An 18536-nucleotide genomic window follows, 5' to 3' on the forward strand; every position below is an offset into this window, starting at 1 on the left:
CTTCTTACTTTTACAAAGGTAAATTAAAATATATTAAACAAGAAATAACATAAAGAGAATCTCAAGAGATCAACGCACAAAAAAACTACAAAGGCAAACAAAACAAACAAAATCACGAAAATAAGTCTCACGTAGAGATAAGAATAGGCTCAGAGCTCTTACAACAGCTCCCAAGCCAAGTAGTGCAACGAAAATACACCTCAGCCTTAACGGTTCGAAGAAGCACAGACGACGAGCGACCCCGACCACCATGAATCTGCGAATTTCACTCCCTCCAAAGCAAAAAACAGTCGATATCCAAGCTAACCGCCACACACGACAACGAGACGACAACCTAGCACTAACATGACAAACCCAAGTAAGCTCAGTAGGCCAGTAGAAAACCTGATGGGACGAACCAGCCCACGATCATACCAGCCCAAACCTCCCTACTATAAAGACAGTAAAAAAAATGATCCTTATACTCCAAACCAACACAAAAAAACACAAGTAGCAAGCACCAACGCATCCCACTGGCAAAGACAATCACGCGTAGATAGGCGATCACGAATTGCCAACCAAGAAATATAAGAGTGTTTGGAGATATTCCCACCAAACCATAACAAGGGAAAATAAGGGATCAGAGGACAACGAGGACACGAAGGACCCCGCAATGTGGGAAGCCAAACAAGTCTATCCTCCCGACCAACCACGACTCGCGCTGACATCACCTCCGAGAGTAGCTCAAGAAGATCCACCGAAACACGAGGCCACCACCAAGAACCATCAAGAGGCAAAAAGCCAACAACCTTAGCCATAGCAGAGCTAGCAGCATCATAAATGACCCTATCACCACACCTAGGGTAAATTGGACCCCTCGACAGCCAGGAATCATGCCACACAAAACTGAGCCAACCATCACCAATAACAGTATGCATCAGAGGACGGAAAGAATCACGAACACCCAGAATATCCCTCCAACACCAGGAAAACCGAGGCGAGGGGCAGACAGTCCAGATGCAAGCTCCCTGCAGAGCATAAGCCTCCACCTAAGCAACCCACAAAGAACCAGCCAGCGTGATAAGAAGCCAAAACAGCTTCATAATAGCAGCACAATTCCATGAGGCCAAGGAACGGACACCCAACCCACCTCCTCCTGAGGAAGGAGACAAACCTCAGATCAAGCTACCTTCGCCCTAGAGGACCCACTCTCACAGCCCTTCCATAAGAACGAGCGAAGGATTCACTCCACCTCATAAACCACCCGGGACAGAAGAACAAACACACTGGTCCAATAAACTTGAAAACTCTGAAGCACCTAGCGAATTAGCTGTAAACGACCAGCAAAAGAAAGCACACGGGCCGACCAACTCCGAGTACGAGCAACAATCTTCTCCAACAAAGGCTTACAATCTCTATAGCCATAACAAAAAAATAAGGGGAAAGAGGATCTCCTTGACGTAAACCACGCCGACCTGGAAAATAACCCTCAAGCGAACCATTCAGACAAATGGAAAACATAGGGGACATAACACAAGCTCTAATCCAATTCACAAACCAAGGCAGGGTCCCAATGGCCAGTAACAAACCAAATAAAAAATCTCAATGCACTGAATCATACGCCTTCTGAAGGTCCACTTTCAGCACACAGCGAAGGAGACCCTTATTAAGATGATACCCCCCAACGAGCTCCTACAAAGCAAAGTATTATCCACAATACGACGTCTGGGCACAAAAGCAAATTGATTATGACTAATAAATATGGAAGCCAGACTTTCAATCGATTTGCCAAAAGCTTCGTAATGCACTTATACAGCACATTACAACAAGAGATAGGGCGAAAATCCCCTAGCCCCGAAGGATTGGGGATCTTAGGGATCAAAGTAATCGACGTAGCATTCATCCCAGAAGGCAAAAAGGAAGAATCAAAGAAATGCAACACCGCCTTGCAAACGTATCGCCCACAATACTCCAAGCCGCCTTAAAGAAGCCTACGGGAAACCAGCCTTACCACCACCCATGGAAAACAACACCTCCCCCTTTATTCATTTCACTAAGAAAATCTCTTTTATTTTATTTTATTTTTTAAGTAAATTTACGATGTGTGAGTGTGGCATGAGTGGAAATTGAACTTCTGGCTTTTTATTTTGTTTCTTAACTAATTAAGATAGGTTTAAATTGATTTTGGTTTACCTTTTTTATTTATTATGATACGTTTAAAAATTTCGGCTTTTATATTACATTTCTTGATGTTTCTCACTTCATTTTTTACTTTTTATTTCTAGTTTTTTTTAGAGATATAAGCATAGATAATTATTCATATTTCTAGTTTCTCATCTTGAAGAAGTGTTTCCTAAATTGTGTGAAAATTTTAGAAACAACAAAATCATGTTTTTTTTCCTTGTTTCCCTCTCCATTTATTTTTAAAACATAAATAAAAACATTATTTATCATTCTTGACTTATTAAATATAATAAATATTAAAAAAATAATTTGAAGAAAAAAACATTAATATTTAATTATAAAATTTAATTTTCGTATTAAAATTTTAGAGAACGAGTTCCAAAACACGTTTGTTTCTTTTTTCAATAAAAAATAACAAAAACAAGTATCCTAATTTCCATTTTTATTTTTTAGTAGGAACAAATATGGAGTATGGAGAATTTTTTTTTTTTTTTTAAGTACAACAAATGGGGGTGGAGAGATTCGAACTCATGACCTAGTGGTCAAAGATAAGTATCAATTATCACTAAGTTAGGGCTCATGTTGGCATAGAGTGTGGAGATTTAAACCTCTCATCTCAAAGGAAGAAATTATATTACTTTATCACTAGACTATGCTCATGTTGACAACTCGTCTCATTTTTCTTGTTGCAAATAAAATTATCGCTCATGTGAAGAGAGAATGTACTTCAACCTAATTAGTTAAACTTTTATACACTAAGGGCCGGTTCGGGAATGATTTTAGAATAAGTGATTTTAGCAAAAGAGATTAATGATAATAACTTTGTGAAAGTGGTTTTTATATAATTGTTTTAACGTTTGCTTACACGTCTTTTTAAGTGATTTTTATATAATAAAAATAGATTCTAAAGGATTAATATTTTGACAACAATTTGAGAGAGAGAGAAAAAGTTAGAGAGGAACATTTTTTATGACACTAAGAGTCGGTTTGGGAATTATTTTAGAACAAGTGATTTTAGCCAAAGAGATTAATGATAATAATTTCGTGAAAGTGATTTTTATATAATTGTTTTAACATTTGCTTACACAGTTTTTGAAGTGACTTTTATATAATTAAAAGTGATTCTAAATTATTAATATTTTACGTTTAAAGAGAGAATTTGACAAAAATTGTAAAGAGAGAAAAAAAGTCACAGAGGAACACTTTTAATGACACTAAGAGTCGATTAGGGAATAATTTTAGAATAAGTGATTTTAGCAAAAGAGATGAATGATAATAATTTTGTGAAAGTGATTTTTATGTAATTGTTTGAAGTCACTTTTAATATTATAAGTGATTCTAAAATATTAATATTTTAAGTTTAATGGGAGAGATTGACAAAAATTTTAGAGAGAGAAAAAAAGTTAGAGAGGAAAAAAATATTAAAGGGAAATTTTAAAGAGTGGTTGACAAAAATTTGAAAGAGAAAAATCAACTTAGAAATATGAGTAGATGTTACAAAAATTAAAGACGAATAAAGTAAAAAGAGAAAATTTTTAGAAAGAAAAATAAAATAAATTTTCTCAAATTTTAAGGTGAAATAGAAATATAAATTTAAAATTTAAAACCCTAACCATTTCTAAAACTAATTTTCTATTAATTTTTTATAAAAAGAAATCACTTCTCAAGTGGTTGACTTGAAATCACTTAAAAATGATTTTGGAAAACATGCGTATTTAAAATTAATATGATTTTAATATTGGTGAAATTGATTCTAACTATGTCAAAATCACTCTCAAACGTTACCTCTAGAGAGTACCCAAAGTTTCACCTTGGGGAGATTTGAGCCTTTTTTTTTCTTCTTTTTCCCTTTGCCTTTTATGTTATTTCTAGATAAGAGTAAACCAAGATATACATATATTAACCTTTCAAGTTCTTTTTTTTTTTTAGAAAATTAACCTTTCAACTTTAGTTATTGTACTACCCTATCCTTTTCTTAGTCAAAACTCTATAGAAAGCTTACATTTGTTGATATTTCGTATATTTTATCGATTGTTTTGTGATACAACAGAAATGTTGATTCATCTCTTCTGTCCATATCAAATCATAAACATGTTGAAATTTTGGATGAAAATTTAATATCCTATTCTACATTACGATTTTTTCACATAATAGAGAGCTTCTCTTTCTCTACTTCTCTTGCCTACTCTCTCTCTTTTTTTGTTTCCTCATCTTTTCTCTCTAATTTATTTTTTACTATAATTATTAAAAAAATCAATTTTGACTTCTAAACTTCACTATTCAACTTTCAATTTCATAAAATTGAATATTTGGACTTCGATAAATAGTACAGTTTTTATCTCAAAGATAAAATATAGTCATGGTAATATTTACCTTCTAATAGAATTGGTAAAGAAAAGAAATTATTCCCTCGTGGTGTTCAATCAATTATAAAACACGGACTTAATACAAAATTAATAAGGATTTAATAAATACACAGCATTAGAATTAATTTTTTCTAAATAGGGCTTGCAATGTTCGACTTTAAAATGAAACAACTAAATCTTTTGGGAAAATTTATATGTTTCTTAGAAAATTTGCACTTGCATGGCACGTGCAAGTAATGAATTTTAATTACATATGTTTTTAAATTTTATTAATATATACTTTAATTACTAGCTTATTGTTAAAATAAAAAAAAATAGTTATTTTATAAAATAACATATGTGTGTAACTAAATTTTGTAATTTAAGTGAGTTAAAATTAATCCCCTTTCGTACTAAAAAAAATCCCCCTTTCAAATTGCAATCTAATCCTGGATCTTTAAAATCTTTTAATCCTCGATCCTTTCCCAAATAATTTTATAAAATTTGTCAACAAAAATATACAAATCATTATAGTTTTATTAACATATTTAGCCGGTAAACATGGGGCTTAAATGTTATTTGACACTTGAAATTTAGCTTCAACCTAATAAAAACTTCACCTAAAGATTAACAAAATTCTTTTTTTTTCAAGTGGCATACGGTGTTTAATTATGTTAATACAATAATGATTTAATAAATCATAATGAGTGCGTTGGGAAAATTAAAACTCAAAACTTAAAAGTCATGGATCGATTTCTCATTTCAATTCAAGAGAATTAATACCAAAGAAGCGGAAGCGTACTGTGATCCATAATTGAATGTTGTTGAGTGGTGGGCTTGATCTTCTAAGTCTAGAGAATCACAAATTAGCCTTTATCGATTGATGGATTTCAACCCTACAAAGAAGAAGGTGTTTTCCTTTTCTCTCTCTGATGGGATAAGAGAAGAATAATTGTGATGTGTCTTACTTGGGGACCATAACCCCTCTATAACTGACCAAATAACTACTGGTGAGCTACAAGATTTAAATATTTCCAATTTGACCCCTCATTAAATTTAGAAACTATTTTGTGTATCTATACATTTTATCCATGGACAATTTATAATTACTTCTTTTGTACAAAAACATATACATAATTGGATCAGTTCATTTGGTTTAATTTAAATTGCAAAAATCACATTAAATTAATACATGTGTGCTCCCAGATTATTAAAAATCCAACAGCTCATTGATTTAAAGGGGTTAGGGTTATGGACTAATTTAAAAACTTTTAACATAGTTAGGGCATGGTAATAAATTTTCGTTGACAAGTTCACATTTCCACATGCCACTACAAGAAAAATGAGTTTCAGAGACACGTGAAAAATGTCGTTGAAAACCCAATTTTGTCGCTAAAAGTTTCAACGACGACACCTTGTTCGACGCTAAGGACGTCGCAGATAATACGTCGTTTAAAGTTTCAGCGACATCGTCATTTATCGCTGAAACTAATTTTCAACGACATCTTTTCTTGTCACTGAAAAGCGTTTTCAGCGACTTATATTTTTTTGTGTCGCTGAAACACATTTTCAGCGACAGACTAGGATGTCGCTGAATGACATTTTCAGCGACATCCTCCGTTGTCGCTGAAAGAAATTTTCAACGACATCGTCTTTTGTTGCTGAAAATGTCTTTCGGCGACATATTGTTCTGTCGCTGAAAATATATTTCAGCGACATATTGGTCTGTCGCTGAAAATACGTTTCAGCGACATCTTCATCTGTCACTGAAAACCAGTTACAAAATAGGCATCTTTTCTTTCCAATTTCGCCTTCAATTTTGTTCAATTTCTGTGCTTTAAAACGACACATATATAAAACGTCGCTGAAAAGTATTTTTAATATTAAAAAATATGTAAGGTAGATTCTTCAAATGTGTAACATCCTATTATAACAAAAAAGTAATTTTTAGCTACAAATAACAATTTGTCTAATATGTGATTCTTACCTATAACAAAAGAAAACATGTTGTTTTTCACGAAGTTCTTCTGAATGATCCAGTACCGCAGCTTTTGATGACATAGTATCCTGTAAAAAATTAACAACACAACTTATTTAACATGAAAATATAATCAAAAAAGTTTTTTGACCTACTAAACCAACATATATATATATATATCTATATCCACACCAACTTACTAAATAATGAAAAACCTAGTGAACAACACTAAACCAATCAACAAAAAGTAATTTATTAGAACTCCAAAATCATATTTTATAATCCAAACAACTATTAAAACATTTCTAAAACAAACAAAATTGCAACACTACAAGAGAAATAACCATGTTATATCAATAACTATAAACAACCCAAAATGTTCATAACTTCATAAAATACTAATAAACTCATTTGTATATATATACAACACAAGTGATGACTATCATAATGGTAAGATCATCACGACATTTCAACTACATCAAAACTAATATTTATAAGTATATGCATCAAACGATCGTTGTTATGCTTCTATTAACATCATAAACCTATATTAGACATAAAATATAAGTTATGACTACCATAACTGCATAATAGTCACAACACTTAGCTACGTCAAAACCAGTATTTCATAAGTGTACATGCATCATCAAATATGTAGCTACACTTCTATTAACACCATGAGCAACTCAAATGCTCCTAATACTTTAATTTACTAACAAACTTATATTAGACATAATATATGTTATGACTACCATAAACCTATACCTATATTAGATATTATATAAACTATGACTACCATAATTGCAGGATAGCCACAACACCAAGCTACGTCAAAACCAGTATTTCATATAAGTACATGCATCAAATATGTAGCTACACTTCTATTAATATCATGAGCAGCTCAAATGCTCCTAACATGTGAATATACTAACAAATTCATTTCGATATAACATAAGTCTTGACTACCATAACTGCAGGATAGTCACAACACTTCAAGTCACATCAAGTCCAATATCTATTATAAAGTATCATCTACTTAAATACTCATCTACTAAGGACAATATGTATGAGTACCTTTTTAAGCATCATTCGACGGTTGAGAATTAGCTCGTTGTGACGATCCTTCTCCAGCATTGCTTAGCCTGTTTACAGTTTCTTGTAACTGACTTAATTGCGTCATTGCTGATTCAAGCAGGCTTTGTTGACTCTCTATTTCTTTGAGAACTTCGTTCATTCTGAGTCGTCGCCGACGGTGGTCCCCATCCAAGTGCACCTCGCCTGCCTAGTACTTGAACACTGATTTGTCGAGCTGAAGGAGGTTCTACACCTTCTCCCACTGGTGCATTTTTCAGTTCAACCATTTGTTCCTAAAATGTCCATATATAAATAATATTAGTACATATCAAATAACACAAAAATAAAAAAAAAATAGTTTTACCTACATGTTTTTGACCAGCCACTGGGCTCACCCACTCGTCGTTCATCCTTTTGTGTGTTACTTCAAACAATTCAATGTCATCTACCTCTCGTCCCTCTTTGTTTTTCTACATAATTAAAACAAGGTTATGAGTAGTGAAATATTTTCTAAGTTATAACAAGAAAAGAGATACATACAATGTTTTCTCTGTGACGTAAAAATGCGATCGTTCATGCTGTATGACCGTACGGTACAGACGTTCGAGCACTAGTGTTTGTTTAAGAAATTTTCTAACATATATATAATAGTTAGTAGCAAAATACTTAGAATAAAACTAATTCATATCTACAATACATACCTTAAACTTCTTTGTTTCCCAGCAATCGCATAAGCAATGCCAATCTTCCTCTAGTGCAATGTCTTTGTTTTTGTGATGTCATGCTTCTTCTCGAGAATATTGCATGTAATGCTTATGCAACCTGTACCGAAAATTCTTATGCCTACTACTCATCTCATGCTCCAGATAACGATAAACAATTGGATCATTGAGATCGAGAATGAATTGGTTCTAACAATAAACAACAAAAAGACGACGTGTTAATGATAATCACAATATAACAACATTTTAAAAAGTGTCACTAAATGAAACTTACGCTAAGTTATCTATGATACTGTTTTTATCGTCTTGGTTGACATCTGACCAATGTTCACAATTCAGAGGAACGATTGACCGCACCCATACCCCAATTTGAGAGACCAGTTTCGAACTATGGCTACAAACTGGCTTGACATCTTCTTCTTCGATATTAATTTCTATCAGACCATGATTTTGGACATGTTTATCAACATTCAGCCCTCTAGTGTTGTGGCTACCTTTTCTTTCAGCCGTGCCAGAACCTACACGAAAGATATCATATATTTATATATTCAAGTTTAACTTGGAATAAAAAAAAGATTTCTATTTAAATATCATACTCTGTGTTGTTTGATTAGCCTCTCCTAGTTGAGTGCTTTCTATTCTATCGACATTGCTTGTGTAACTCCATCGGTTCCTGGTCCAAGATTTGAAGACGACATCATGTAACATAATAATGGACAAAATCAAACTGTAATTAATTATAGGTCGAAATAGAAAAATAGTGAAAATATAAGACGAAATATTACATGCATATTTATCGACTTACAAATAAGTTTATATGTCACTATCGCTCTCTTCATCGTCTAATAACATATTGGAATCTATGCTTCCAGAATCATCACTAGAATACTCAAAATCAAACTCTTCTTCATCACTAGTTGTTTTCTCGTCACTATCTATATATACTGAATCTTCAATAGGCATCGGCTCAACATCTTCTCTATTGAAGGTTTGTGAATCTAAGTTATCATCAACTTCTGGGTAACATGTGCGAATGCTTTCATCCGCCACTACTTCTTCGGTTTCATTATTTTCAGCCTCCGGAATATCCCACACATGTCTTGGTTGAATTTGTTGAACAATCTATGGGCGACGGCAACCACCACACCTCGATACCGGCAATCGGAGGAGATGAACGGATAGGGGAGGTGTTGAAATCGACGGCGCGGCGTCGGATGGGAAAAGAAATTGCGTTGGCTGCGAGGGTTTGTGAAATCGCGATCTGATTTGGGATAAAAATCAGAGATTTTTAGCGACACATACAACTTATGTGTCGCTGAAACTATTTTCAGCGATGCCGTCAATTGATGTCGTCACTGAAAGTGTACTTTCAGCGACAGTTTGTTAACGGTGTCGCTGAAAATAGACTTTCAGCGACATACGGTTGAGGGCGTCGCTGCAAACAGTTTCAGCGACAAAGCGACATATATTTCAACATGTCGCTGAAAATAAGATTTAGCGACATCATATGTTGACAATGTCGCTGAAAGCATATTTTAGTGACATTGTTGTTAATATGTCTCTAAACTTGTAGTGTGCCCATGAGTTTGATATTGACATAAAAGGTGAATCAATATTTCTAGAGTATCGACAAAATATACAAAATTATCAACAAAATATAACTACTATAAACATAATCTTAATATTACTAACTTTTAACTCATTTGAAAAAGGATGAAATGCGGATTTGTTAATTTAAATATTTAATTCTAAATAGCGCCTTCTTGGGTCTTTGGTTGTTGGTCAACCCCTTTCATTTTCTACAATTAAAAACCACTTTTCAATCCCCTCTTCTTCCTTCAAATTTTAGAGTCCCTGCAGCGCTCCATAGAAAGCTAATTAACATAAATTATTTCATTCAAATTAACATAACTAATTCTCATCAATCAATGTTTTACATTACACCATTAAGATAAGCCATTATTTCTTTCAAATTGCTTAATCTCACGTCTCAACTCGAGAGTGGATTCATTATTTCATTTCTATTTTCCCTCTCGTCTTGTCAGTTGTACAATAGTTAATTCATTTTCCACACATTAATTGCTCACCTCTCCCTTCTCTTCTTTCTTATTTCACTAAGAAAATCTCATTTATTTTACTTTACTTTTTTTTTTCAAAGGAAATCAACTCACCTTTTATATTATCTTTCTTTACTCACCTTTTGGAGTCACATAAGCCCGTTTCGCGATTATACCTATAATTTTAAGTTTCTCATTTTTTAAGAAACGTTTTCTAAATTGTGTAGAACTTTTAAAAGGGACGACCTGAGATATGGCAAAAAAGTTAGAAGCAAAATAGCAACAAGGTTTGAGTTTTCAAATCAATTTTTACTTGAAAACTTTTCAAGGTGCATCAAACATTAGACTTGGATAAATAGTATAATTTTTACCTCAAATTTAAAACATAATTGCGGTAACTTTTCCCTTCTAATAGAAGAATTGGTAAAATAAAATAAAAACACATCTCGCGGTGTTCAATGGCAAATCAATAATAAAACATGGACTTAATACAAAATTAATAGGGCTTTAACAAAGAAGCATTAGAGTTAATTTTTTTCTAAAAATTATTAGTTCATGAGGAGACTTATTTTATATATTGATCCGGCTTGCAATGTTTGAGTTTAAAATGAAACTAGTAAATTTTTTGGGAATTTTTTTATGTTTCCTTTTTGTCAAAACTAGAAAATTTGCACTTGCATGGCACGTGCATGTAATGAATTTTAATTACATATGTTTTTTAATTTTATGAATATGTACTTTAGTTACAAAGTTATTATTAAAATAAAAAAATAGTTATTTTATTTAAATTACATATATGCTTTTAACTAAAATCTGTAATTTAAGTGAGTTAAAACAAAACCCCTTTCAAAACCCAATCATGTACTACACGCATCTCATGTTAAAACAAAAAATAATAAATAAATATACATGAAGGTCCCTTTCCTTTAGTCAGTTTACAATTTAGCCCTCAAATCTTTAAAATCTTTTAATTTTATCCTTAATGTATTAAAAATTCTCTACTAAGTCCTTCCTCAAATAATTTTTTAAAATTTGTTAACAAAAAGATATAAATCAATTATAGTTTTATTTAAACTAGTTTAGATGTTGTTGGACACTTAAAACCTAGCCTGGGCATCAGAAAAACTTAACCTAAAGATTAATAAAATTATTTTTCTTTTTCCAAGTTGCCTACCCGCATGTTTAATTATGTTAATAAAATAATAATTTTATGACATATTAGTTTTTTATTAACAAACTGAAACAATTTTTTTAGGTACGAACTTATTTAAAAACTTTTAATATATTTAGAGAAAGGTATTAAATATTCACGTTCACATTTCCACATGTCCATGAGTTCAATATTGACATGAAAGGTAAAACGACACTTTGATAGTATCACAAAAAAAATCCAATAAAATATAGAAAAAAGATATTAACAAAATATCACTAATATAAACATAATCTTAATATTACTCATTTTTAACTTATTTAAAAGGGATGAAATGCTAATTTGTTAATTAAAATATTGTTTTGAGTTTTTGATTTTTATAAAGTTTCTAGAATACCCGTCTAACATTTCCGTAAAATTGGAACATCTACATTTCCATGGTATTGACCTTTAAAATTTGATTTAAGGTAAGATTAAAAGTTTTAAAATTTTTAGAGACCAAATTGAAAAAGCTCAAAGATTAGGGTATATGTAGCCAAAAAATAAATAAATTGCAAATAGGGGCCTCTTGGGTCTTTGGTTCTTGGTCAACCCCTTTAATTTTCTACAATTAAAAACCTCTCCCAAATCCCCTCTTCTTCCTGAAATTCTTCCTGAAATTCTTGCTCCCTTAATCCACCAAAATTAGCTTGGTGCCTCAAATTATGGAGTTTTTCAGTGGCGCCAAAGTTGTTCGCCTCCAGAGCCATCTCGCCAAGTACCTCCAAGCCGCCGACGACCAAGATTCCGTCCGCCAGACCCGGAACGGCGCCTCCCCCCACGTCCGCTGGACGGTGGAGCTCGTCGCCGGAAAACCCCACGTCGTCCGCCTCAAGAGCTGCTTCGGCAAGTACCTCGCCGCCTCCGACGAGCCCTTCATCCTCGGCACTGCCGGAAAAAAGGTCTTCCAGTCCGCCGCCGCCGCCGCCGACGGCTCCGTCGAATGGGAGCCGAGGAAGGATGGGTTTTACGTGAAGCTGAGGACGAGACTCGGGAAGTTCCTCCGGGCAAACGGCGGAGCGCCGCCGTGGAGAAACTCCGTCACCCACGACGTCCCCCGCCGGACGTCGACTCAGGACTGGGTGCTTTGGAGCGTGGATATTGTTGATATCACGGCTGTTGAGGATTCGCCGGCCGGCTGTATCTTGCCGGCGGCTAGCTTCTCTAGCTTTTCGTCGTTTTCGAGTACTTCGGATTACGATTTGGAAACCCGGTCTCCGTCAATGTCCATCTCGGGCTCAGGCTCCGGCTACTTCACCGGCAGTGATCTGGTACGTTTCTCCGTATTTTAACCGCTTTCTTTTTTCTTTAATTTTTTAATTTTCTTTTTCTTTGATTTTTCTTTTCCAATTTTTTAATAAATAAAATATTTTATCTAAAGTCAAAATAATATATTTTTGCCTCCTAATTTCATCTTTAAACTATAGGTTGTTTGCTCAACTCTTGGAGCTTTCATTATTTAGTCTATATAATTTTAAATAAGTTTTAGAAAAAATCAATTTTGTGTTTAATAAATTATTATTTATTTACCTCGTTAGTTTAACGTTTTATATTCGAAATTATTAGAAAAATAAATTATCAACTTTAAGTAATATAATCAACTTTTCATTTAAACGTTTAACTAATCCAACCATAACAAAAATCAATTATATATCAAATTTAAAGTTTTAAACTAATACTTATAAATTCAAGGATTTATTAAAAATCTTTTAAGTTTAAGAATCTAACATTAATTTATTTTTACTTTTTTTTTAAGTTCGAACAAAGGATAAGGGTGTTGGGAAATTAAAATTTATTCTTTCTTTTAAAAATTCAATATATATATATATATATATATATATGTTAAATTCAATAAAAAAATGATTTTTTATTAAATAAGAAATGAAAATAAAGAGTTTTTTTTTTTTTTTGAGGAGAGAAAATAAAGAGTTAGGGCAGTGTAAGACTGCATGATTCGAATCTGTCAACTTTGACCAATTCCACGACGTTGACCACTCGCTTATCCAGCTAAGGCTAAGGTGATGGTGGCATTATTAAATTGTGTAAAATTTCAATTATTTTCTAAATAGTTACATAAATTTCAAAAGTAGAAAATGTTCTCATAAACAGGTTTCTGTTATTTTAAATTTCATTGTTTTCTGCTGATGTCCTTGACATATTTCTTTCTAATAATTATTTTTCTCAATCTGAAATATTTTTCCACCTAAATTTCTGTCTCTAAAAACTTTATTTCTCTCCCTCACCTCTCTAAAAAAATTTCATTCGTATATATTTATATTTCTTTTTTCAATTCTAACACATCATTTTATTTTTTATTTTTTTAAAAATTTAATATTTTCCAAGTTTCTCATGAATTTCACATTTTAGAACTTTTCTTTCCCTTATAATTTTTATTTTTTCTTTTTACTTATTTATTTTATGTACTATTGTCCAAATTGTGTTCTCACTCTACTTTTTCTTTTATTTTTTTTCTATTTTTTCTTTCTTTGAACATGTTTTCTGTTCTCAACTTTTTTTTTCTAGAATCTTTTTTTTACTTTAAATTTTATCTCGCTATTTTTTTTTAAAGTCTTATGACTCTGTAAAATTTACTCTCTTAAAAATTTATCTTTCAAATGCTTTTTTATCTCACTAAATTTTTATTTTTATATCTCTCTGTTAGAGACGAAAAAAAATTCACGTAAGGTTGAGTCCCTGCTCTAAAAATAGAGAATGCATTTCTCATCATGTAACCGATTCTATTTTTTAAAAATAATTAATATATATTTTATTGAATGTTTTACTAAATTATAAATAAATGTTAAATATTTTTTAAACTAATTGTTTATACTAGTAAATAATAATTTTTTAGTAAATTAAAATTAATTATTAAACAAATCATTTTTCTGGTGAAGATTGTTTAATTTGTACCTTGATTCCTGAAATTATAGAAAGAGTTAGAGGTGAGAATTAAAAATATTCATAGAGGAGGGCATCCCGACTCCTATATCTCACATCATTGTTTTTTTCTATTTTACATAGATTTTTCTATCTCTGCTATATATTTTCAATTTTCTAACATAAAAAAAAACTAAAAAATAGTTATCAATCTTTGGTTTTCAATTTTTCAAAGAAAAAAAAACAATTATCAAACATATATATCATTTTTGTTTTTCAAAAACAGAAAACCAAAAAACCAAAAAATGAAAATGAAAATCGCTATCAAATGGCCCTGTCAACCTCAATATTTTACTTTTGATTATATAATTTCAAAATTTTTAAAAATTAATCTCTAATACATTTACCATTTTTTTCTAGTTAAATTATACCTTTGGTCTAATTGTGTCTATTTAGTTGGTGTACTTTAAAACGTTTTTAATAGTTTCGTGAACTTTAAAAATTTGTGTCTATTTTACTTTAAAAAATATTTTAAATGTACATTTTTTGCTAGCTATGTTTATTTTAATGTTTACGTCACCTATCATCTAAAACTTCTTAAAATTAAATGATTTAGTAATCTAATTAGAAATTTAAAAACGATATATAATAGAACTTTGAAAGTTCGGGATCGTCAGGAATCAAAGATATAATTTAACTTTCTTTTTTCTTGTGCAAAGCTTTATCTTGCAGAGTAGGCTAAATATATGTACTAAATCATCCCTAATATTTGAGTTTTTTTTTCAATTTAATATATTGTTTAAATATTTTAATATAATTCGTTATTTTTTAACATTTGTAATTATATTTTTTTATACTTAATTCTAAACTTGATTGATGAGAAACTGCATGATAAAAATTAGACGACCTAAGAAAAGTTTGAATTTTGTAAAAAGTGGTAGAAATTTTGACTCTCCCTTATCTTGGACTTTATGAAATCTAACATTTAACAAGTATTTACCTGCCTTTTTTAAATTATATACAAATTAGGAATAATTCTAATGTTTCGTTATCAATTTTTTAAATAAAAATCATATTATATCGGTGGGAGCATTCAATTCCGATGAGAAAATATAATCGAAAACATTAGTAAACGATTCTAAACAACTTCATATCTATCTACACAAATTAATAAAGAAAAGAGGAAAAAAGAAAAGTGTAAAAGTATGAACCACAAACATTGATATACTGAAATTAGCAGATTACTGTTTTGTTCTTCGCGGCTCCCACTCGTAATCCCCAACCCCATTTTCTCATTTTCAACCAAAACCAAAAACAAAGCTTACTCTGTTTTCTGCCTCATTTTCTTCCTTCCTCTGCTTTTACCGCTGAATCGATTACTGAAATAACTCAAAAAATTTCTATTGGGTTTCTGGGTCCGATCCCATTTCCTCAAGAATTCTGTTCCCAATTCTGAATTTGGCGAATTTTGTTTGACAGAGCGGCATGGAGCTGTTCCAGAAGGCGAAGGCCGTACGCCTCCGGAGCCACCACGACAAGTATTTGCTGGCGGAGGACGACGAGGAATCCGTGTGCCAGGACCGTAACGGCTCCGTCAAGAACGCCAAGTGGACGGTCGAGTTCGTCGACCACTCCGCCGTCCTCCGCTTCAAGAGCTGCTACGGCAAGTACCTGACGGCGTCCAACATCCCCTTCTTCTTCGGCATGACCGGAAAGAAAGTTCTCCAAACTCTGCCGCCGCGCCTCGATTCCTCCGTCGAGTGGGAGCCCGTCCGCGAGGGGTTCCAGGTCAGGCTCAAGACCCGCTACGGCCAGTTCCTCCGGGCCAACGGCGGCGTTCCCCCCTGGAGGAATTCCATCACTCATGACATTCCTCACAGAACCGCCACTCAGGATTGGGTTCTGTGGGACGTCGATGTGATCGAGATTCGCCCCCACTCACCGGTTAAGAGGCCGCCACCGCCCGCTGATAGCCCGCCCGATTCCCCGCCGCTGCCCAAGGCCATGCCCCCGCCGCCGCCGCCGCCCTTGTCGTCGGATGATCATCATCGTACAAAACTGGAGGTCACTACTCTCATCTGATTTTAACCAAATATCGAACAATACTCTTTGTTGCTTGTCCGTTAACACTCATCTTCCTGTCAATGGTCTCTAAAATTTAACAGTTCTTTATTTTTTTAAAATAAAATATGAAAACATTCCTCTCTCCAATTTGTCAAAAATTTAAGAGTGATCAGTAAAAGATGGGTACTAATCAATAAAGTATTATTCATGACAACTCTATCAAATATGTTTAAACAACGGTTAAAATTAGTCCCAAACGGAGTCGAAGGGGGAATAATGATTTAAGCATGTGATGGTTGCGTGACTTTATTGTTAAAGTGACGACGAGCGTATTAGCTTGAGCTTTTGAGGCATAATAATTACGATCTAACAATAGGACGAATAATGCAGTGGAAGGATCAGGCGTCGCTAGACATGAAAGGAGAGGGGAGGGTGATTCATTACCAAGTGGCTGACGAGAAGGGGGACGTGAAGGCAGGACAACAAGAGGTGAGCTTCACGTTCAAAGGAACTCAAGTGGAGCAGTTGAAGGAGATGCTAAGACATAAGACGGGTCTCCATGACATCGTGGTCTGCTCTCGGAACCCTCTCAACGGCAAGCTCTACCCCCTTCGCCTCCATCTTCCGCCCAACAACTCCGACATGCACCTCGTCGTCGTACCTTCTTCTGATCAAGGTCATTCTTCTAACACTCTGATCTCTTTGACTTTTTCTTCAGTTTCATCTTTTAGATAAGTTAAATTACAAGTTTTAGTTCCTAGACACGATTGATAATCTTTGCTAAATGGAAATTAGAAACTAATTATGCAGCTAGGATCTAATTAAGTAGAACTTGAAAAAAGTGGATATCTAGTAAAAACTAATTATACTTTAGAGATAGCTACTGGAATTTGTTTTGTTTTAGCCAATTAAGTTATAGAAATGTGTTGTCTAAATAGGTCTCTTTTTAACTTTGATATTTAAACTATTCAATAACGTGTCACTCGAATAAATTTTCTGCCTTATTCAAATTTTTTTAACATAAAATTGAACTCGATGTCTTTTAGACTTCTAAACTTTCAATTTCTTTATCTAATAGATTTCATGGATTTAAAAAAATAAATAAATAAATACTTGATGGGTTCAAACTATTAGGCACAAGATTATATTGAAAGTTTAAAGACTTTATTAGACATAAATCAAAGTTCAGAAACTAAACAATTTAACCTAAAAATTTAATTAGGTTCATGTGGTTTTTAAAACTTAGTTAAATAATGAATCTAGTCTTTCCAGTTTATACATAGTTTAAATTTAGTCCTTGTTTAATTTGAATATGTCTATGATTTGTAAATATTAATTAATATCCAAGATAAAAGGTGAATTTGTAAACCCTAGATTGACAAACCACACATCAAATATAGATTCGAATGATTAAGTTCCAATTACATAAACTTAAAATATTTGTGGCAAACCTTTTAAGGTTTTGGTTAAATAATAAATTTGGTCTTTCTAATTTATACATAGTTTCTATTTAGCCCCTACATTTGATTATATAGTATGCTTACGATTTGTAAATATTAATTAATATACAACATTATAAAAGGTGAAACATTTGTAATGTCTAAGTTTATATAAATTGCGGGATTGACAAACCCTAGATACACAAATGATGCATCGAATATAGATTCGAGAATAACCTATTTGTCGAACAACTCTTTTAAAGTTGAATTAAACACATTTATTATGATCTGATTGCAAAATCTTTTACTGTTTATTTCAGACCGAGAAACGCCTCAGAGTCCATAGAGCAGAAACATCAAACCACAAGGTTTTCTAGGAAAGTTTTCACCTCCAAAAATTGACCAAAAACTCAGAGTTGTTAATGTGTTAAAAGTTGGAAGAGAAAGAGACGAAGATTTTTTAATGTGAAATCTCTCCCTCTTTTTTTCTGCAAAATTCAATCTCATCAGCTCCAATGAATTGTTTGGTTTTTAGTACCTATGTTCTTGTTAATTCTCATTTTGTAACTTTTGTTTTCAAATTTTTGTATCAATTGTAATGTATAAAATTCCATTTTGGTTGCATTGA

The 18536-nt window shown here is 32.7% G+C and overlaps 1 protein-coding gene across 1 annotated transcript; it reads left to right on the forward strand.

The window, feature by feature from the left end:
* The first annotated feature begins 12110 nt into the window (after positions 1–12110).
* LOC111024325 (uncharacterized) lies at positions 12111–18536 on the forward strand. The gene is made up of 4 exons (XM_088127792.1): positions 12111–12799; positions 15885–16469; positions 16860–17145; positions 18229–18536. The coding sequence occupies exons 1-4, from the start codon at positions 12194–12196 to the stop codon at positions 18252–18254; spliced, it is 1503 nt and encodes a 500-aa protein (XP_087983918.1). The 5' UTR covers positions 12111–12193; the 3' UTR covers positions 18255–18536.

The sequence above is a fragment of the Momordica charantia genome, assembly GCF_013281855.1.
Source record: "Momordica charantia cultivar OHB3-1 chromosome 8 unlocalized genomic scaffold, Mcharantia_2.0 BLBB01000008.1, whole genome shotgun sequence".
NCBI classification, from domain to species: domain Eukaryota; kingdom Viridiplantae; phylum Streptophyta; class Magnoliopsida; order Cucurbitales; family Cucurbitaceae; genus Momordica; species Momordica charantia.

Excerpts from the sequence above, each read along its gene's own strand:
- LOC111024325 (XM_088127792.1), top strand. The coding sequence starts at position 12,194 with ATGGAGTTTTTCAGTGGCGCCAAAGTTGTTCGCCTCCAGAGCCATCTC. Across the intron at positions 12,800-15,884 it reads ACTTCACCGGCAGTGATCTG|AGCGGCATGGAGCTGTTCCA; the intron begins GTACGTTTCTCC and ends TTTGTTTGACAG. Across the intron at positions 16,470-16,859 it reads ATCATCGTACAAAACTGGAG|TGGAAGGATCAGGCGTCGCT; the intron begins GTCACTACTCTC and ends CGAATAATGCAG.